Here is a 22,065-nt window from a genome sequence, read left to right as displayed (position 1 = left end):
AAGAATGATGTGCAGCAGACTAACAGAGAAGGGTAGCAACAGCTTATTCATTGGACAATGTAATGGTATGATAATTTACTAAGTGCGTGTCCTGGGGTATAAAAAAAACACCACTTGCTGATATCGTTAGAATGCGCCTTCTCCAACTAACACTGTTAGTTGCAAGTGTTACAATCCGGTAATAAAGAACCTTGATTTCGACTCAGTCTGGTGTCTGACTCACTCATTCTCGAACAAAGCAGACCTAACAGTGTGGGAGATGTACACTGTGTGTGTGGGGGGGATGTACAGATGTGTATGTGGGGGATGTACACGGTGTGTGTGTGTGTGTGTGTGGGGGGGAGATGTACACGGTGTATATATGTAGGGCAAAATACACGGTGTGTGTGTGTGTGGGGGGGGTGGGGGGGATGTACATGGTGTATGTATGTAGGGCGAAATACACGGTGTGTGTGTGTGTGTGGGGGGGGTGGGGGGATGTACACGGTGTATGTATGTAGGGCGAAATACACGGTGTGTGTGTGGGGTGGGGGGAGATGTACACGGTGTATGTATGTAGGGCGAAATACACGGTGTGTGTGTGGGGGGGGGAGATGTACACGGTGTATGTATGTAGGGCAAAATACACGGTGTGTGTGTGTGTGGGGGGGGAAATGTACACGGTGTATGTATATAGGGCGAAATACACGGTGTGTGTGTGGGGGGGTAGAGGTACACGGTGTATGTATGTAGGGCGAAATACACGCTGTGTGTGTGTGTGTGTGTGGGGGGGGGAAAATGTACACGGTGTATGTATGTAGGGCGAAATATACGGTGTGTGTGTGTGGGGGGAGATGTACACGGTGTATGTGTGTAGGGCGAAATACACGGTGTGTGTGTGGGGGGGGTAGAGGTACACGGTGTATGTATGTAGGGCGAAATACACGCTGTGTGTGTGTGTGTGTGGGGGGGGGGAAATGTACACGGTGTATGTATATAGGGCGAAATACACAGTGTGTGTGTGGGGGGGAGATGTACACGGTGTATGTATGTAGGGCGAAATACACGCTGTGTGTGTGTGTGTGGGGTGGGGGGAGATGTACACGGTGTATGTATGTAGGGCGAAATACACGGTGTGTGTGTGGGGTGGGGAGATGTACACGGTGTATGTATGTAGGGCAAAATACACGGTGTGTGTGTGTGGGGGGGGAAATGTACACGGTGTATGTATATAGGGCGAAATACACGGTGTGTGTGTGGGGGGGGTAGAGGTACACGGTGTATGTATGTAGGGCGAAATACACGCTGTGTGTGTGTGTGTGTGGGGGGGGGAAAATGTACACGGTGTATGTATGTAGGGCGAAATATACGGTGTGTGTGTGGGGGGGAGATGTACACGGTGTATGTATGTAGGGCGAAATATACGTTGTGTGTGTGTGGGGGGAGATGTACACGGTGTATGTGTGTAGGGCGAAATACACGGTGTGTGTGTGGGGGGGGTAGAGGTACACGGTGTATGTATGTAGGGCGAAATACACGCTGTGTGTGTGTGTGTGTGGGGGGGGGGAAATGTACACGGTGTATGTATATAGGGCGAAATACACAGTGTGTGTGTGGGGGGGAGATGTACACGGTGTATGTATGTAGGGCGAAATATACGGTGTGTGTGTGTGGGGGGAGATGTACACGGTGTATGTGTGTAGGGCGAAATACACGGTGTGTGTGTGGGGGGGGTGGGGGGATGTACACGGTGTATGTATGTAGGGCGAAATACACGGTGTGTGTGTGGGGTGGGGGGAGATGTACACGGTGTATGTATGTAGGGCGAAATACACGGTGTGTGTGTGGGGGGGGGAGATGTACACGGTGTATGTATGTAGGGCAAAATACACGGTGTGTGTGTGTGTGGGGGGGGAAATGTACACGGTGTATGTATATAGGGCGAAATACACGGTGTGTGTGTGGGGGGGGTAGAGGTACACGGTGTATGTATGTAGGGCGAAATACACGCTGTGTGTGTGTGTGTGTGGGGGGGGGGAAAATGTACACGGTGTATGTATGTAGGGCGAAATATACGGTGTGTGTGTGGGGGGGAGATTTACACGGTGTATGTATGTAGGGCGAAATATACGGTGTGTGTGTGTGGGGGGAGATGTACACGGTGTATGTGTGTAGGGCGAAATACACGGTGTGTGTGTGGGGGGGGTAGAGGTACACGGTGTATGTATGTAGGGCGAAATACACGCTGTGTGTGTGTGTGTGTGGGGGGGGGAAATGTACACGGTGTATGTATGTAGGGCGAAATATACGGTGTGTGTGTGTGGGGGGAGATGTACACGGTGTATGTGTGTAGGGCGAAATACACGGTGTGTGTGTGGGGGGGTAGAGGTACACGGTGTATGTAGGTAGGGCGAAATACACGCTGTGTGTGTGTGTGTGTGGGGGGGGGAAATGTACACGGTGTATGTATGTAGGGCGAAATATACGGTGTGTGTGTGTGGGGGGAGATGTACACGGTGTATGTGTGTAGGGCGAAATACACGGTGTGTGTGTGGGGGGGGTAGAGGTACACGGTGTATGTATGTAGGGCGAAATACACGCTGTGTGTGTGTGTGTGTGGGGGGGGGGAAATGTACACGGTGTATGTGTATAGGGCGAAATACACAGTGTGTGTGTGTGTGTGTGGGGGGGGGGAAATGTACACGGTGTATGTATGTAGGGCGAAATATACGGTGTGTGTGTGTGGGGGGAGATGTACACGGTGTATGTGTGTAGGGCAAAATACACGGTGTGTGTGTGTGTTGGGGGGGAAATGTACACGGTGTATGTATATAGGGCGAAATACACGGTGTGTGTGTGGGGGGGGTAGAGGTACACGGTGTATGTATGTAGGGCGAAATACACGCTGTGTGTGTGTGTGTGTGTGGGGGGGGAAAATGTACACGGTGTATGTATGTAGGGCGAAATATACGGTGTGTGTGTGGGGGGGAGATGTACACGGTGTATGTATGTAGGGCGAAATATACGGTGTGTGTGTGTGGGGGGAGATGTACACGGTGTATGTGTGTAGGGCGAAATACACGCTGTGTGTGTGTGTGTGTGTGTGGGGGGGGGAAAATGTACACGGTGTATGTATGTAGGGCGAAATATACGGTGTGTGTGTGTGGGGGGAGATGTACACGGTGTATGTGTGTAGGGCGAAATACACGGTGTGTGTGTGGGGGGGGTAGAGGTACACGGTGTATGTATGTAGGGCGAAATACACGCTGTGTGTGTGTGTGTGTGGGGGGGGGAAATGTACACGGTGTATGTATATAGGGCGAAATACACAGTGTGTGTGTGGGGGGGGGGGAAATGTACACGGTGTATGTATGTAGGGCGAAATATACGGTGTGTGTGTGTGGGGGAAGATGTACACGGTGTATGTGTGTAGGGCAAAATACACGGTGTGTGTGTGTGTGTGGGGGGAAATGTACACGGTGTATGTATATAGGGCGAAATACACGGTGTGTGTGTGGGGGGGGGTAGAGGTACACGGTGTATGTATGTAGGGCGAAATACACGCTGTGTGTGTGTGTGTGGGGGGGGAAAATGTACACGGTGTATGTATGTAGGGCGAAATATACGGTGTGTGTGTGGGGGGGAGATGTACACGGTGTATGTATGTAGGGCGAAATATACGGTGTGTGTGTGTGGGGGGAGATGTACACGGTGTATGTGTGTAGGGCGAAATACACGCTGTGTGTGTGTGTGTGTGTGGGGGGGGGGAATGTACACGGTGTATGTATGTAGGGCGAAATATACGGTGTGTGTGTGTGGGGGGAGATGTACACGGTGTATGTGTGTAGGGCGAAATACACGGTGTGTGTGTTGGGGGGGGTGGGGGGATGTACACGGTGTATGTATGTAGGGCGAAATACACGCTGTGTGTGTGTGTGTGGGGTGGGGGGAGATGTACACGGTGTATGTATGTAGGGCGAAATATACGGTGTGTGTGTGTGGGGGGAGATGTACACGGTGTATGTGTGTAGGGCGAAATACACGCTGTGTGTGTGTGTGTGTGTGGGGGGGGGGAAATGTACACGGTGTATGTATGTAGGGCGAAATATACGGTGTGTGTGTGTGGGGGGAGATGTACACGGTGTATGTGTGTAGGGCGAAATACACGGTGTGTGTGTTGGGGGGGGTGGGGGGATGTACACGGTGTATGTATGTAGGGCGAAATATACGGTGTGTGTGTGTGGGGGGAGATGTACACGGTGTATGTGTGTAGGGCGAAATACACGGTGTGTGTGTTGGGGGGGGTGGGGGGATGTACACGGTGTATGTATGTAGGGCGAAATACACGCTGTGTGTGTGTGTGTGGGGTGGGGGGAGATGTACACGGTGTATGTATGTAGGGCGAAATATACGGTGTGTGTGTGTGGGGGGAGATGTACACGGTGTATGTGTGTAGGGCGAAATACACGCTGTGTGTGTGTGTGTGTGGGGGGGGGGGGAAATGTACACGGTGTATGTATGTAGGGCGAAATATACGGTGTGTGTGTGTGGGGGGAGATGTACACGGTGTATGTGTGTAGGGCGAAATACACGGTGTGTGTGTTGGGGGGGGTGGGGGGATGTACACGGTGTATGTATGTAGGGCGAAATATACGGTGTGTGTGTGTGGGGGGAGATGTACACGGTGTATGTGTGTAGGGCGAAATACACGGTGTGTGTGTTGGGGGGCAGGCGTCAGTCTGCAGTGTTAATCAGCAGCTGAGCTCACATCTCCCGTTCATCGCAGCCCATGATGTTAGTATGAAAGCTGAGACACAGAGATCTGTTATTGAAAACAAACTCAAGCCCGCGGGACGGTGGAAGTCGGTACAGAACAAGCCATGTCCCCGGGGAAAGTGCTAAAACAAAACAAAATGCAGTAGCAGGAACCGAGCCGCACGTTGTCAACAGGAGCCAGGTCGCTGCAGCGCCAGCGCTGAGCAGAGAGGGAGGTGCCGGCTCCTGACCACTGCAGTCACTCCTCAGGGCGGGGGGAAGGGGCCACGGCTCTGTGCAACCGCAGGAACACGTAAGACTGGGCTGACGGGTGGCCGCTCCAAATTACAGGAAGCTCAGCCGCCCAGAGACGCGCTGGGTATCTGCTGCTCCCCACTGGCAACTCCTATGATTTGCAGAGAGCTCCCACGACCAATTCCTTCAGTGCAAGTCCCATCCATCTCCAACTGGCTGCAGGGCAAACGCCAGACATGTGCTCTGGAGCTGCGCCAGTCACCGGGGGGCACTCGGAGGTCAAGCTCTACCATCGTTAGCTGGTTCACTGAAGAGGATGGGTCTGTAAAATGGCGGTGCTGGCTCGACGGGCCGAAGGGCCTACTCCAGCTCCTATTGTCATTTCACAAGACCAACCTCCTTCCTGCACCAACTTACCCCCCAAACCTCACTGCACCGCAGAGGTTCAACAGTGCATCCAGAGAGAAAAAAAACATGGACCATTCCCCCCCATCAGGTGAGATCCTGTTGGCCAGGGAAAACATCAATGATATAATTCAACAGGTTGGTGCACCAGCACAGAGGTTGATGGACCGAAGATTGAAAATGGAGACTATCCCCAGAACTGGAGGTCTATAACCAATGGTGTTCTACAGGGATCAGTGCAGGGACCTTTGCAATACATAGCATTGATGTGAATGAAAATGTAGATGGGCTAACCAGAAAGTTTGCAGACAGCATGAGGAAGGTTGTCAAATGGGGACCGGGGGACATAGACCAGTTGGAAATTTGGGCAGAGAAATGGCAGTGCAATGCAGATAAGTGAGGTGTTGCACTTTGGGAATTTAAAAGCAAACGTAAAGTTGGCAGGACTTTTTAGGAGGATTGTTATACAGGGATCTTGGGATGCAAGTGGATGGGGTGGGGGTGGGGGGGGGCGAGGAGTAAATAAGGCCTTTATTCACTAGGGCATTGAGGATACAAGTTGGCAAGTCATGTTGCAGATTTGGATTTTCGTGTGCAAACCAAAGTCAAATTACAAAATCATGAACACGAGTCTTTTGGCCAGAGTAGTGGAAATCAGAGGTTAAGGTGAGGAGAAAGATTTAACAAGAACTTGAGGAATAACCTTTTTTTTAAAAAAAGTGTGTGGTGGGAGTATGGAATGGACTGCCAGAGGAAGAGTTTGAGCCAGGTACTATTGCAATGCTTGAGAAAAGTTTGGATGGATACATGGATAGAAAGGGTTTAGATATGGACCGAATACAGGCAGGTGACATGAGTAGGTGAGACATTCTGAGCAAGTTGGGACAAAGGGCCTGTTTCCATGCTATATGACTTTAAGTACATCACAAGCACCAGCCTTCAGTCCATGTTGATGTGAGATGCTATCCTTAAGGACCCCATCACCCCAGTCATAACCTCTTTACACTGCTCCCTGCAGACAGAAGCCTTAAGACTAGTACCTCTAGATTCCATAGAACACTACAGCACAGAAATAGGTCTCTTAAGGCCTTCTAGTCTGTGCCAATCCATTTTTTTTGGCCTAGTCCCACTGACCTGCACCCCATCCATAACCCTCCATACCTCCCCAACCATGTCCCTGACCAAATTCCTATTAAATGTTAAAATTGAGCCCATATTCACTTCAGCTGGCAAGTCATTTCACACCCCCACCACTTTCTGTGTGAAGAAGTTTCCCCTAAACTGTTTATTTCCAATAGGTCTAGAACCTCCCCTACTACCCTAGCCTATTAGTAACCACTCTGGGACCACCAAAAGATTTCTCGGCAATATTGAACATGTTTTTTTTTCCCTATTAGTGCCTTTCCTGTGCCTGGGAATTGGGGTGATGCACAGGACACCCTTGCACCCCCACAGCGGGATAGCCAGCCTCCCCCTCACAATACATTTAGGCAACGAGCCTGCAGCTGACGTGGACTTTTACCCCCTCTATAAATCTTCATCCGCGAAGCCAAGCCAAGAAGATACAGCCTCCACAGCAGAAAATACCTGTGGACCACTACCTTTGGTTTGAAAAAATCACCCATCATGCAAGTGATTGCCCTCCAGCCAGCAAGGGTGAGAGGGAGACACCTCTGCTTCACCTCACACCCAGGGGACGTGGCTGACCCATGCAGGGTCTGTGGAAATCCAATCTGGCCTCGGGGGTGGAATTACCCAGGGGTGGGACTGACAGAACCTGCCCCCAAACCCCCTCCCCACCCCTACCTCAGAATGCAGTGAATTACAGACTCAACCACATGGTGAGAAGGTTTATTGTAAACAGATGAGTGGTCAATGCTCCCTCTGTGCGGCAATTGGGAGGGTCAACCTGTGAGTACCGATGGTAATGTAAACAGAATAAGGTGTGGCGGGTGAGGATCTCAGGGAAGCCACCAACAGATAGGATAGCAGCCATCTTCCACTCTCTGTCCAGCCAGGACCCTTCCCACCTCAACCAGACAGTTGGTGTGGGGCTCTGCCTCTGTTCTGAGGGCCCAGTCCACACACAGCATGAGGAGCAAGGAGTGTTGCCACACAGAGTGCAGGCTGTTCCTAGTCTGTGTCGGAGAGAACCCAGAAAGGGGCAGTGAACCAGAGCCAGGGAGGCATTGTGGGGGTTTCCCCAATTGGAGAGTTGCAGTCGCTCTGAAAGGCTTTCAGATGAAGGTGGAGTCCAACTGGCTGCTCTCCTGCTGGCTCTGAGATCGGGCGGTGAACAGCTGCTTGATCAGGGCTGATTTCTCTTCCTCCAGCTGTGTGATGCGCCCACTCTTAGACGTCACCTCCTGCCAGGAAACTTTGGTTAGATCTCAGCTGGTCAACATCCCATTCCCTGCCATTCACCTCCAACCCCTATTACCCAGACTCTTTGAAAGGGCTCCTTCCTTTCAAAGGAAATCCTGAGTCTTCCCATCCAACAGATATTGTGGGGAAGTTGTCCTTGTTTGGGAATGACTGTGTGTGTGGATGCCATTCACAGAGGCAGCAAGGGTCTGGCAGATGGACTACAATGGTGGTAAATGTGAGGTTATCCATTTTGGAATGAAAAATGGAAGATCAGATTATTATTTAAATGGCAAGCGATTGCCACATGCTGCCATGCAGAAGGACCTGGGAGTGCTTGGGTATGAATCGCAAAGGTTGGTTTGTAGGTACAACAGGCTATCAAAAAGGCAAGTGGAATGTTGGCCTTCATTGCTGGAGGGATTGAATATAGGAACAGGGAGGTTATGCTGAAAATATACAACGTATTGATGAAGCCTCATCTGGAGTACTGCTTGCAGTTCTAGTCTCCTTACTTGAAGGACATACTGGCTTTGGAGGCAGTGCAGAGGAGGTTCACCAACTTAATTCCAGAGATGAGGGGGTTAGCCTATGAGGAGATTGTCTTGGACTGTACTCATTGGAATTTAAAAGAATGAGAGGGAATTTTATAGAAACGTACAAAATTATGAAAGGCATAGATAAGATATTCCCATTGGTGGGGGAGACTAGAACTAAGGGACAATGCCTCAAGATTCAGGGTAGTTGATTTAGAACAGAAGTGAAGAGGAACTGCTTTTCCCAGAGGATGGTGAATCTATGGAATTCACTGCCCATTGAAGCAGTGGAGTCTACGTCAGTAAATATATTTAAGACAAGGTTGGATAGATTTTTACATAGTAGGGGAATTAAAGGCTATGGAATATTGTGTGCACATTTGGTCTCCCAAGTTAAGGATATGTTTGCTCGGGAGGGAGATCAAAGACTCATCAGATTGATCCCAAGCATGGAGATGTGGGGAGGGGAGTTATCCTACAAGAGGAGATTGAACAGATTTCTCTCGTGTTTAGTAGATTTAAAGATGTTCTCACTGAATATTCAACATTCTTAGCGGGCTGATGTGATGTTTTCTCTTTGATTGTCTCTCTATAAACAGAGAAAAGGGCAGACTAAATAGGACAGGTGATCTTTGATGTTCAGGAGGTTTAGTCACTGTGAATAGATAAGAGATGGATAGATAGAGGGAGTCAAGACAACAAGAGAGTGGTAAATGATCAGTCACAGTATTATTGAATGGCCAACTGTTGTGTTCATCTGTCTACCAATGTTGCTGCAGCCAATATTCAACAAGGTGCCAATTCAGGTGAGAATTCATGGTACAAGGGCCAATGTTACAGCTTGGTTGGGTGGTGAGAGCTGAAACAACCACCAGGATGTAACTAGTGATCAACCTTATCATATCCAATTAACACAGGGACCTGTGGCTTTTTATTCATACATTGAAGGGTTCAGCCTGAAATGTTGGTAATACAGGAAGTCCCTAGGTTAGGAACGAGTTCCTTTCCTTAAGTCTGTCTTTAAGTCAAAATTGTAGGTAAGTCGGAATAGGTTTCTATTTAGCATCAGTTAGTCAAATGTTTGTCTTAGTATATATTATAGTATACATTTTACCTTTATATGAAAAAGAAAAAAAATCATGATTAAAAGTTAACACTTACTCTCGTTCCATTGATGTCTTGCATACCAGAAGGGGCATTTGTGAGACAACATTATGGACATGCATAAATTGAAGGCACAATTTGTTCATAAGTACGAGTTGTCCAAAAGTCGGACGTTCGTAATGCAGGGATTCCCTGTATATCTTTACCTCCCATGGACTCTGCAAGACCTGCTGAGTTCCTCCATCATTTCTATGTTTACCGTTAATCAACTTGCCCTTTTAATCAGTGGCTTAGAAGGATGGTGGTGGGGGTCCACAAATGAATAAAATGAGGGGGAAAAATGGAGACTGAGAGGTTTGATAACAGCCAGGTGAACAGGTACAAAAAAGGCTACCAGAAGCTTGTTCTCCATTTGAAGTGGCTGAGTGGGTGAATAGGAGCTGGGCTCACAAGTACCGGGGGGCAACTGCCCTTGATTATAAGCAGTTGGGTGGATGGGTGAAAAATCTGAAGCAGAGGCTGGAAATTCTCAGCTAGTCAGGTAGCATCCATGGGGAGAGATGCAGAGATTATGTCCTGACCTAGATCCTTCATCCGAACAGAGAAATGCAGAAAGGTGACTCTGCTTTACACAGGTGCAGCTCGACTTGCTGAGAGGTTCAAGCCTTGTCAATTTGCGATTAAGGGAATGAGAGCAGGGTTACATCAGTTCGGAACATAGGGCCCAACCTTCAAAGAAAACCTGCTGTGATGGGAGAGGAAGGCAGGGAAGACAGGCAGCTCTGAGGCAAACAATGAAGAAGATTCAGGAGTTTTGGAGGGTAAATAGTGGGGAAATGTCCAGCTGGGAATGGGTAACATGTTCCAAGGCGCGAGTGCCTTCCTCCAGTCCCACACTGTATCTACTGTATCTCACCCTGGTGAGCTGCCGGTTTTGCTCCTTCAGCATACTGACCACCTGTGCGTTGTTTCTGAGGCCTGGAGTGCTGGGCCTGATGGGCAAGTCTGAGTCAGTCACCGCATTGGTTGTTCTCACCAGTGGCTGTGGAGCAGGACAGAGCAGCGTTTGAAACCACACTCAGACTCAGAGAGATCACAATCATACCCGGCCTTCAGAGAGCAGACAGGGGGCAGGGAATTACCTCACCAAACAGTTCCCTCACTGCAAATTAATGCAGTGATGCAGGGTAATAGGAACGAGGGGCCTCACCATCCAGTGGGCCAGGCAAGTCATGGTCAGGAATGGGACAAAGTGTGGGGACACACTTTCTCAGCACCTTTTGCAACCTCAGGGCAGAGGAGAGCACCATGTAAGTATCGAGTAATGATCATTGATGTAATGTGGGAACACAGCTTACAGCGGGCTCACAGCAAGGGCATGGTTCTGAAGTAGGTAGGGCCAGAGACTGAATTTTTGTGAGCGTGTACATGTGTGCGCGCACAAGCGTGTGTGTGTGTGTGTGTGTATACATGCATGTGTGTATGCGCGCACATGAATATGTGTATATACATGTGTATGTGTGTATGTGCATATGTAGTCTGTACGTTCATTACATCCCAAAGGTGTGCAGGTCATTGGGTTAATTGGTACCCATGTATTGGGTGGGTGGGGGGAGAACATTGTGGGGTGGATAGTTGTCTCTGGGTGGGAGCAGGGTGTGCACCAGGAGACCTCAGTTAACCAGTTCCTGGCAGAAACAACACAGGGTGGTGGGGTCTGTGGCAGGGAAACCCAGGGACAGGCAAGAAGGGGGCAAGGAAAGCATGTGGAGCAGCAGGGAAGGAAATTGGAACATATGAAATCACCCGCTGGATCAGACCTTTGCTGTAGAGGAGGTGAGATCAGCAAGGCAGCGGCTGACAAGCTGGAGTTTGGGCAACATCTGGTGTAATCTCCGTGAGTCTATCGTGGCAGCCTCACCCTGCAAGAGGAGAACTAAGGGTCAGAGTCTGCAACGCCACCCTTCACCCCGGCCCATATCACTGCCCCGCCTGGCTTCACCTCATGCCCAGCACCCAAGGGATTACGGCTGGGAAAGGGCCAGCAGTGAGTCCCTCTGCCCTGGCCCTGCAAACAGTTCGGGGCTTGGTGAAGCAGAGGGAGGGAGCTTTCATTAGAAGAGCCACTCTTCCCATTCCCAGGAAAGATCCTGGCACCAATCTTTTCAACTCAGTCACCTTCACTCCCTCCACATATCTTCCAGCCTGCTATTTAGTGCCATTCCTGGCACAGTTTGAAACCTTTTAAAAATCTTCCTGATTCACAAGTATTAAACTGTGAGTGATTCTGTGGATGTTCACAAACCCCTTCATAGTCACTTAAAACAGGCGTAGAGTGGAGATGGCTTCCCTGAGCAGCTGCATGAATGACAGGAATCTCTACCATTTAAATTCTGCGCACCACTCATGCATCGACATGTCTGTCCATGGCCTCATGCACTGGCAAATCAAGGCCATAAATTGGAAGAGCACCCTCCAATCTGATGGCAACATCAACTTCAATTTTTACTAGCCCACTCCCCATTCTCCCCCTTCTCATTCCTGTCTTTTTTCCTCTAGCTCTCCCCCCTTCCCCCTCCATTCACAGAACTATGTCCTCTTCCTCGATTTGTTGCTCTGTCCTCCCTCCCATATCCATCTATTACCTCCTGCCTGTGGGCCTGTGCTCCTCTCCCTGCCCCTACCCACCCCCACCATTTTGTTCAGACACCTGCCTACATTTTGCTCTTACCTTGTTGAAAGGCTCAAGGCCAAAACATTGCTTATGTATAAAACCATAGAACACTACAACACAGAAACAGGCCCCTTTGGCCCTTGTAGTCTACACTGAACTGTTTTTGTTTTGCCTCATCTCACTGACCTGTACCTTGTCTCCATACCTCTCCCATCCATGTACCTGTCCAAACTCCTCTTAAATGTTAAAAATTGAGCACACATTCACCACCTCAGCTGGCAGCTCATTCCACACCCCCACCACTCTGTGTGAAGAAGCTCCCCCTCACATTACCCCTAAACCTTTCTCCTTTCACTCCTAACCCATGTCCTCTGGTTTGTATCTCACCTACCCTCAGTGGAAAAAGTGTACCTATGATTTCCCCTCAGAATTTTAAATACCTCTATCAAATCTCCCCTTATTCTTCTACGCAGGGAATAAAGTCCTAACCTGTTTAACCTTTCCCTGTAACTCAGTTCCTGAAGTCCTGACAACATCCTACTAAATTTTCTCGGCACTTTTTCTATCTTATTGATATCTTTCCTGTAGTTAGGTGACCAAAACTGCAGACAATATTCCAAATTTGGTCTCACCAATGTCTTATACAACATTATCATAACATCCCAGCTCCTATACTCAATACTTTGATTTACATAGAAACATAGAAGATAGGAGCAGGAGTAGGTCATTCGACCCTTTGAGCCTGCGAGATCATGGCTGATCTTAAAGTTCAGTACCCCGTCCCCGCATTCTCTCCGTAATCTTTAATACCCTTATACAAGAAATATATCTAATTCCCTCTTAAATATATTTAATGAACCTGCCTCTACTGCCCTCTGTGGCAATGAATTCCACAGATTCACCACCCTTTGGGTAAAGAAATTCCTCCTCATCTCAGTCCTAAATGGTTTGCCTATTATCCTCAAACCATGGCCCCGGGTTCTGGATTTTCCCATCATTGGAAACATCCCATCTGCATCCATTCTGTCCAGTCCTGCCAGAATTTTATATGTCTCTATGAGATCCCCTCTCAATCTTCTAAACTCCAGCGAGTACAATCCCAATTTGCGCAATCTTTCCTCATAAGTCATTCCTGCCATTCCAGGTATCAGCCTGGTGAATCGCCTCTGCACTCCCTCCATTGCAAGAACATCCTTCCTTAGATAAGGTGACCAAAACTGCACACGATACTCCAGGTGGGGTCTCATCAAGGCCCTGTACAGCTGCAGTAAGGTATCCTTGTTCCTATACTCAAACCCTCTTGATATGAAGGCCAACATACCATTTGCCTTTTTAACCGCCTGCTGTACCTGCATGCTCGCCTTCAGAGACTGGTGTACATGTACCCCTAGGTCTCTCTGCACTTCCCCATCTCTTAATCTATTGCCATTCAAATAGTAATCTGCCCTCCGGTTTGTATTACCAAAGTGGATAACCTCACATTTATCCACATTGTAGTGCATTTGCCATGTATCTGCCCAGTCCCTCAATTTATCCAAATCACACTGGAGCTTCCTGACCCCCTCTTCCGTGCACACAACCCCTCCTAGCTTAGTGTCATCTGCAAATTTGGAGATATTACATCCAATCCCCTCATCCAGATCATTAATGTAAATTGTGAACAGCTGGGGTCCCAGTACAGATCCCTGTGGCACCCCACTGGTCACCGCCTGCCACTCAGAAAACGAGCCATTTATCCCAACTCTCTGTCTTCTACCTGCCAGCCAGTTCTCAATTCACATCAATACTTTGCCCCCAATCTCATGAGCCTTGATTTTGGAAGCCAGTCGTTATGCGGGACCTTATCGAAGGCCTTTTGGAAGTCCAGGTACACCACATCCACTGGCTCTCCCCCATCTATTTTACCTGTCACCATCTCAAAGAATTCCAATAGATTTGTCAAGCACGATTTACCTTTTGTAAATCCATGTTGACTCCATCCGATCCCTTCTCTGCTAGTCATATGCTCTGCTATTACATCCTTAATAATGGATTCCATCATTTTGCCCACTACTGATGTAAGGCTCACCAGCCTATAATTCCCCACTTTTTCTCTACCCCCCTTTTTAAATAGTGGGGTAATATTAGCTACCCTCCAATCCATGGGTACTGATCCTGAGTCTATCGAGTTCTGGAAAATAATTCTTAAAGCATCTGCTATCTGAACGGCCACTTCCTTAAGTACCCTAGGATGTAGATTATCAGGCCCTTGGGATTTATCTGTCTTCAATCCCATCAACCAAGACCATGTCCTTAGAGATACTGATTTCTTTCAGTTCCTCCCTTGCATTAGTCTCTATGTTTCCCAACATCCTTGGGAGGTTATTTGTATCCTCTCTTGTGAAAACAGAACTAAAGTAAGAATTTAATTGGTCTGCCATTTCCTTATTCCCCATTATATATTCCCCTGATTCCGACTGCAAGGGACCTACTCTGGATTTCACCAATCTTTTCCTCTTGACATATTTATAAAAGCTTTTGCAGTCGGTTTTTATATTTGCCGCAAGCTTACTTTTGTAATTTATTTTTGCTCTCTTGATTAATCCCTTTGTCCTCCTTTGGTGCATCCTCCTTTGGTACAAAAGCCAATATGCCCCAGTTTGGAAAAATATTGGAGAGAAGTTTTCCAAACATTATCAGTGATTCTTGATTTAAAATTGGAACTCTTTCAAAGCAATTTTTTTTTTGAGTGGTCAAGATCTTGCAAACTGCCAGGAGTCTGATATTGGGAGAGGCCACTCACTGTGCTCACAGACGATTGGCCAATCTTCCTCTGATGGTCCTGGACAGCCTGGAGATGATGGAGATACCAGACACGGGCACATTCAATCATCTCCAGGCCCTGCAGCAAAGCATCTTTCTCCTGCTCCAGCTCCTTCATCCACTTGAGCTGCAATCACAGAAAACAGGGTTGACACACCAGACAAAGGCTGAGGACAAATCAAAGTGTCAGCCTGGAAATAAACCAGAACCAGTAGCCAATTAGAATCGGAACCCCACCACAGACCAGCCAATTACAGCATTGATTCTAGCCACAGACCGGCCAATTGCAAAATGGGTTGGGAAGTCTGTGGCAAACCAGCCAACTACAGCACAGTACAGAAGATGTACCCAAAACCAAGCCACAAACAGTGTGGCACAATTAGCATAGATGCTGGCGCCACATTATTACTGCGCCAGCGACTGGTGTTCAAATCCCGTGCTGCCTGAAAGGAGTTTGTATATTCTCTCCGTGTCTTCGTAGGTTTTCCAAGGGGGGGGGGGGCCTCCGGTTTCCTCCTACCTTTCAAAAAGTACTGGGGTTGCAGGTCATTTGGGTGGAACAGGCTCATGGACCTAAAGGGCCTGTTACCGAGCTGTATGTCTACATCTAAATTTTTTTTTTTAAATTGACTGACCATAACAGAAACACTAAAATACACAGGATATAGGAGTGGAACAGGAACTGCACATGCCTGTCCCTCAGTCCGCACCACTCAGAAACATCAGGTTACATCTGCTATCTTTGGTCTGTTTGTTCCCTCGGACCAAAAGGTTGTCTCTTTCTTTCTTGTCCTTGACCCCATCTCCCTATCTGTCTGAGTCAAGAAATTCCAATTGTCTACAAAACTCAGAAGTGGCTCCTCCTCATCATTCTGCTAAACTCCATTGTTCTGGGACCAACCTGTTCAATCCCTCCTCACAACGGGATCCTTTTACCCCAGGAACTACTCCACTGAACCACCACGAGGTGCGTCCAACATAGGTGAATAGGGAGAGCAAACCTCGAGTTCTAGTCTATGCACAGCTGTATGAAACTTTCTCTGCCATTCCACTCCATGCCTTTGCAATAAAGTCCAACGTTCCACTTGCTACTTGCTAGGTTCTGTTCTTCATGCATGAGGGCAGCAGATTTTGCAGTGTGACAGTCTCTCTCCAAGCAAACCACACACTGCTTCTCTGCTCTCCCATCAACGAGAATTACCTCAGAGTCCCCCCACCCATCAACAAGGATAATCTAACAACTCCCCCATCAATGAGGATAATCTCACACCCCCTCCCCTTTTAACAAGGATAATCTCACACTCCCCAACGAGGATTTTACAACTCCCCCCATCAACGAGGATAACCTCACATCCCCCTCTCCTATCAACAAGGATAATCTCACACTTCCCAAAGAGGATTTTACAGCTCCCCTCATCAACAAGGATAATCTGACAATTCCCCCATCAACAAGGATCATTTCACACCACCCACCTCCCCGTAAAAAAGGTCAATCTAACAGCTTCCCCATCATACCACTCCACTTCCTGCCCTGAGCAGGCACCTTTAACCCCAGTTGTGGTCAGGGCAAGAAACCTTTACAACCCGTCTCAACCTTAACCAGACTGTCCATTTCCTTCCACTCACCCATCTGCAAACTGACTGACCCACCCCTCCTCTTCTTTGTCCAAGTCATATAATAAAATAAAATCATAAAGCATTGAACTACTCAGAAAGAGCTCACACTGACCCAGCCTGTAGTGATATATCCCCACTGACCCATGCCCTCACCAGCTCACTTTCACTGACCAACCCCCACACCCACCGCCAACCCACCACCTCAGTGGTGATTCACTCCCCGCACACCCCCCATGACCCATCCCCACCACCCCAGCTCTGCACCAACCCAGTAAACCAGAATAAAACAGATTCCATGATAAATCTGGGTGGAACACCATTTGTCACCAATCCCCAGGCAAAACACATTCCATCTGCTACCATCCTTTGTTTTCTGCAACCAAGCCAATTCTGACTCCAAGCAACCATCCCAATGTTGAGAGGTACTCTCAGGATACTCTGTACTCGCTTCACCTGTGGTCACACCATCTAACTATTGACCCAGTTGACTGTGACAGTAGAAATATTCACCGGAATCACTGTAGCACGAGTCATTGGAGCATCCACTGTGAGTCAACGTAACATTTCAGGTTGGGTCCCTTTATCAAGTGTTTTTTCTCTCTGTCAGAATCAGCTGCTAGGTTTCAAGCACCCACCTCCCAGATACCCTGATGAAAAAGTTCCTGGATAAGTGGTGCCAACAGAATGGTCAAAGTCCTTGTCCTTATCACGTGGTTACATTAAAAGGGGAGAACGGGGTACAGGGGCAGTGCCACAACCTGTGAATTGCGACCAGTACTCTGTGACTAATCACAGCACAGACGAGAACAACGCTGGGAAAGCCTGAGCAAAATAAACACAAACTGCCTGCTTTGTACAACCAGAGAAGTGCAGATCCTCCCCTACTCCCCAGGGAGTCCACCTGGAGGTGGTTAGACACAGCACCTCTGTCCGAGGTCTGCTTCCTCCGCACAAACTCCCTCCCCACCCCAGGCTCACGGAGAGGCCGACTCACCATGCTGTAGTCAGCCCCGCTGGTGATAGTTTGACGTCGGGGCTCGCTGCAGCCCTGCCCCTGACGTCGGCTGTAGGTTGTCCTGTTGCAGGGGGCTTCGCTCTGGCAGCGCGCCATGGGCTTCTTGTCTGCAAAAACACAAGACAAGCAGAGAGGGTCGAGGGTCAGCCTGGGTGGCAGCAACCCAAAGCTATATGTATCCCCGGGGGAGAGGGTGCAGGGTCAGGAACTTTGACTCACTCCCATCAGGAAGGAGGTACAGGAGCATCAAATTCAGGCTATGGACGGCAGATATACTGTTTTGTCTGGTTGTTTAAATACAGCCATTTGATGATAAACTTGAACCAACCCACTTCCCTCAACACTGGGATCTAACTGACCTCTCGACTCAATGAATGGGATAGGTAGTTTGTTACGCTCCTGGTCACTGTTCCTCTTTTGACATCCCCCTGCCATCCTTCAGGGGTGGGAGGTGGAGAGGGGACAGCTCAAGGAGGAGGGGGAAATGAGGGACCCAGAGTGGGGACGAGCTGAGGTGGGGAAAGTCCAACTGGAACTGGGTGGTGGGGTGGGGAGAAGAGATTCAACCCTTGGAGAAGACAATGAAAGCAGAAGGTAGCAGCAGTTCGATTGGGGGCTGGGTGTGGGAGCAGGGGAGCCGATCCAGGTAGATGGAGTGTGTCGGAATGAAACGGGAGGGGTTACATTTTGTTTTGGTCCTTCTGGGGATTGTTTTACGTCAATTAACCTACTAACTCAATAGTCATTTGGAGTGTGACAGAGCATTGAGCAAATCAGTCACAACTGTTGGCAACTGGGGGAAAAACAGTAAAACGGGAGTGTCATAAATTGCAGATAGCTATGCACCTCGGACTTTGTCTGCTGGAACTTCAGGGGAGCTGGCCAAGACCATGGGCCCCAGACCCCAGACATTTGCTCGTCGATGCAGAAGTGTCTGGGGACTGGCGCAGCCAGGCCTGAACCAATTATATTGTTGGATGGTTTACTTGACCCAACCTGAACCAAACACAGGATGGCAGGTCTCACTGCCAGAGGGAGGAATGCCAGGATGGTTGATGAAGGATCCTTTCAGGAATAAATCAAGCCTGACCCAGAGCTGTGGCAGGGCTAATGGACAAGCATAGATCAAGACTGCCAGAAAGTCAGATTGTTTACTGTATTGAAAAATGTAGAAGGCATAGGAATGTTTGATTCTGGGGTGTTGGGAGAGTCCAGATGAAGAAGGGGCTAGGAAGAAAGGAGGGATTGTTTGGAACTTGTGGCAAAGCAGTTGGGGAGGAGGAGAAGGGAATGCACTTGGTAGTGGATGGGGAGGGGAACATGGGGAAGGAGGGAAGGTTATCCTGAGAGAGTTTTCCAAGGTGCATAGCAAACACCAGGGGACATCCTAACAAAATGAAGGGAGGAAAGTTGAGGGGAGACATCAGGGGTAAATTTTTTTTATTTTTAAACAGAGTTGTGGGTGCCTGGAATGCCTTGCCAGGGGTGGTGGTGGAGGCTGAAACATTAGGAGCATTTAAGAGACTCTTAGACAGGCACATGGATGAAAGAAAAATAGAGGGTTATGGGGTAGGGAAGATTCCAATTTTTATTTTGGCAGAAATATGTAGGTTAACATAACATCAAGGGCTGAAGGGCCTGTGCTGTTATGTTCTATGGTTCAGGGGAGGTAGGGGTAGGAATAGCCTAATACTGATGGCATGAGTCACTATTTTGCACTGCAGCTCCCATACTACTCAAAGCTGCCCCCCTCCCCTTTCCCTTCCTCACCTGTCTTCAGATGTCTCCGTTCCTCCACCACCTGTGGTTGGCTGACATCCCAGCAGGTCGCTGGCCTCACTTCCCTCCGCTCTGCACAATGCTCTTTGTCGCCCACCAGCGCCCGCTGTCGCCCTGGCTCCTCTGGGATGTTCGTGGACCTCACCCCCAGGGGTGGTCTCGGCCTCTCTTTGAGGCCATCGCAAGTATCAGGTAAAGGACAAAGACCAGCAATCATGCGGATCTGTGTGGCCAAACAGGCCTGCTCCCCGACACCCCTCTCCTCGTTCCTCCTCCGCTCTGCAAAACACAACCCAGCACACAGTTGGAGCAAGGCCAGGAATCTCCATACACATCCTGGGACGCTGGGTACATGGGAAGGTCCATTTCTGTCCTTTCATCAATGCAGACTCCGGCAACAAGCCAGACCCATGATAGGTACACCATTAAAGGCCCTGTCCCAATGATAGTGAGGAAACATGGAACAAATTGCAATACAAGAGCAGAGAAAGAACATCAGAAATAGGAGCCACATGGCTGATCTGGCCATGGACTCAGATCCATCTACCTGCCTTTTCCCATAATCCTGATCTCCACTATGATACAAATCTGTGGTTTAACTATATTTTATATTTTCCTTGAGCAGAGAATTCCACAGGTTCATTACTCTGTGCGAGAAGCAGTTCTTCCCAATCTATCTCAAATCTTGAGGAAATGTCCCTTGTTCTGGTCTCACCTATCAATGGAAACAACTTTCCTTTCTATCATCTATTCCTTTCATAATTTTATATGTATCCATTAGATCACCTCTCATTCTTCTGAACTCCAGTGAATATACTCCCAGGCAACTTAATCTCCCGTCATTGGTTAATCTCATCTCTAGATTCAATCTGGATGGATAGCACAGCAGTTAGAGGAAAATCATCACAGTGTCATCGACCCAGGTTCGAATCCTGCGCTGTCTGTTACGAGTTTAGATGTTCTCCCGAGTTCGTGTAGGTTTTCTCCGAGAGCTCTGGCTTCCTCCCACGTGCCAAACACTAAGGTTGCAGTACTGGCATATGGGCCGCAAGTGCTTGTAAATGTGCAGAATCTCAAAATTTAAACTAATGTATTTTCTCTCCTCCTTCCAATCTTCAACCTGTATTATTAACTCTATTTCTCTTCCCATGGGTGAGGCCTGACTGGCTGAGTCTTTCCAGCAGATGTTCCATATTAACAGAGAGAGGCTGGGGCAGTCCCAGAGACTAGGATAACCCAACAGTTGCAGGTAACTAGTAAAAACACAATGCTGGAGAAACTCAGCAGGTCAAATAGTGTCCTTTAAATTGCAAAGATAAAGATACATAATACCTTGATGATGGGCTCAAGCCTGAAACCTTTGCTATATAAAGGACATTTGTTTGACCTGCTGAGTTTCTCCAGCATTGTGTTTTTACTTCAACCAAGGTTCTGCAGACTTTTGCGTTTTATTCCAGTTGCAGGTAACTAGCAAGTTTCCCAGATTTTCCTTATCGACACGCAGCCCAGCTATATATTGACAACTTGCAGCTGCCACCCATTTAGGACAATCCTCTGGACCTTTAACTGGTACCCAAGAAATCTCCCATGCAACGCCACAGCAACGACAATCTCCAAGGCAAATACAGGTAAAGATTTTGTACAAGATGCGTAGATCCCCAAATATCCAATGTGATCTGCAACAATTCCAGAGTTGCTTCAGGAACAAAACCATAATCTTTGCAAAATTATCCAGATCTTGTATAATGATGGGACAACTCTAAGATGAATGACACAGGTTGGTTTTGCAGATGTTACTGTGAATAAATGTTGCGCGCCCGGGGAACAGCTGCCCTACAGATGTTACCACTTCCTCTGCCCCTTCCCAGGGACTGCCAAGGAATGGGACTCTACCCTCCCAGCTAGCCACCTCCCATCCTCACCGCCGCTGTCTCCGGACCTCGGGTGGCGGCCGGGGCTAAGCAACGCCGTGCGGAGGCCAGCCACCAACCTCTCGAAGGTCAGGTAACCGGAGGCCGGCGCCGCCCTGCGCAGGCACTGCAGGACTCCCGGGGGCAGGGCCTGGCCACCCCGACGCCAGCGGGACTCGATCTCCAGGACGTGGACCGATCCCCGACGCTCATCGTCCAGGATATCGAAGAGAGTCCGCAGACTTTGCAGGAATCCGCGGGGCAGCTCCAGCGGCTCAGCGGCCGGGTCCATGAGCCTGCTGCCGCGAACTCGGTCCCGATCCCAATCACTCTCCGTCTCGTCTCGATTAGCGTGGAACCGGTTCCCGATCGATCTCCGTCTGATCCCGGGTTAGCGTGGAACCAGTTCCCGATCCCGATTAGTTTCCGTCGGGTCCCGGGGGTTAGTATGGAACCGGTTCGCAATCCGTCTCTGTCCGGTCCCGGGTTAGTGTGGAACAAATCCCGTCTGGTCCCAAGTTAGTTTATTGCGGTTGTATCCAATTGTTACCTTCAATTTCCGGTGAGGTTCACTTTTGTAACAAAAAGGTTTTCCCGCCTTGGCCACGACCTCTCTGATTGGCTGCGAGAAAAATCCTGCAATGTTAGTGGCTGAGTCCGAAATTAAACTCTCTTAACCTGGAAGATGGAGAGAGAAAAAAAAGGTGTATATTGCACAACGTCCGCCTGCTGTCCTGTTTATCTGTGAGAGGAGAAAGTATTGAGGGAATCTATCCCAACTCCATTCATCAATCCCAGGACTGATCTTCCAACATCTTTACACATCTTTACACCATGTCTGTTTTGAATGTAAACAGGCTCCATAGCAAT

General features: G+C 48.8%; 1 protein-coding gene across 1 annotated transcript; it reads right to left on the bottom strand.

The window, feature by feature from the left end:
- Nucleotides 1-7,241: 7,241 nt before the first annotated feature.
- sapcd2 (suppressor APC domain containing 2) lies at nt 7,242-21,734 on the bottom strand. The gene is made up of 7 exons (XM_069895551.1): nt 21,208-21,734; nt 19,277-19,564; nt 17,486-17,613; nt 14,855-15,001; nt 11,219-11,320; nt 10,315-10,440; nt 7,242-7,760 (listed from the first exon to the last, which is right to left on the bottom strand). Exons 1-7 carry the CDS (start codon nt 21,485-21,487, stop codon nt 7,632-7,634), a joined length of 1,200 nt encoding a protein of 399 aa, XP_069751652.1. The 5' UTR covers nt 21,488-21,734; the 3' UTR covers nt 7,242-7,631.
- Nucleotides 21,735-22,065: the final 331 nt, after the last annotated feature.

The sequence above is a fragment of the Narcine bancroftii genome, chromosome 1 (genome assembly GCF_036971445.1).
Source record: "Narcine bancroftii isolate sNarBan1 chromosome 1, sNarBan1.hap1, whole genome shotgun sequence".
Taxonomy (NCBI): Eukaryota; Metazoa; Chordata; class Chondrichthyes; order Torpediniformes; family Narcinidae; genus Narcine; species Narcine bancroftii.
The sequence above is the reverse complement of the archived record's forward strand: the minus strand, read 5'-3'. Positions and strand labels throughout refer to the sequence as shown.

What these genes read in the sequence shown, in the direction of transcription:
- sapcd2 (XM_069895551.1), bottom strand. Translation starts at nt 21,487, where the DNA reads ATGGACCCGGCCGCTGAGCCGCTGGAGCTGCCCCGCGGATTCCTGCAA. An exon ending in GAGGTCCGGAGACAGCGGCG is followed by an intron (nt 19,565 to 21,207) that starts GTGAGGATGGGA and finishes TGTGTTTTGCAG; the next exon opens with AGCGGAGGAGGAACGAGGAG. An exon ending in GCCAATCGTCTGTGAGCACA is followed by an intron (nt 11,321 to 14,854) that starts GTGAGTGGCCTC and finishes CTCCTCTTGCAG; the next exon opens with GGTGAGGCTGCCACGATAGA.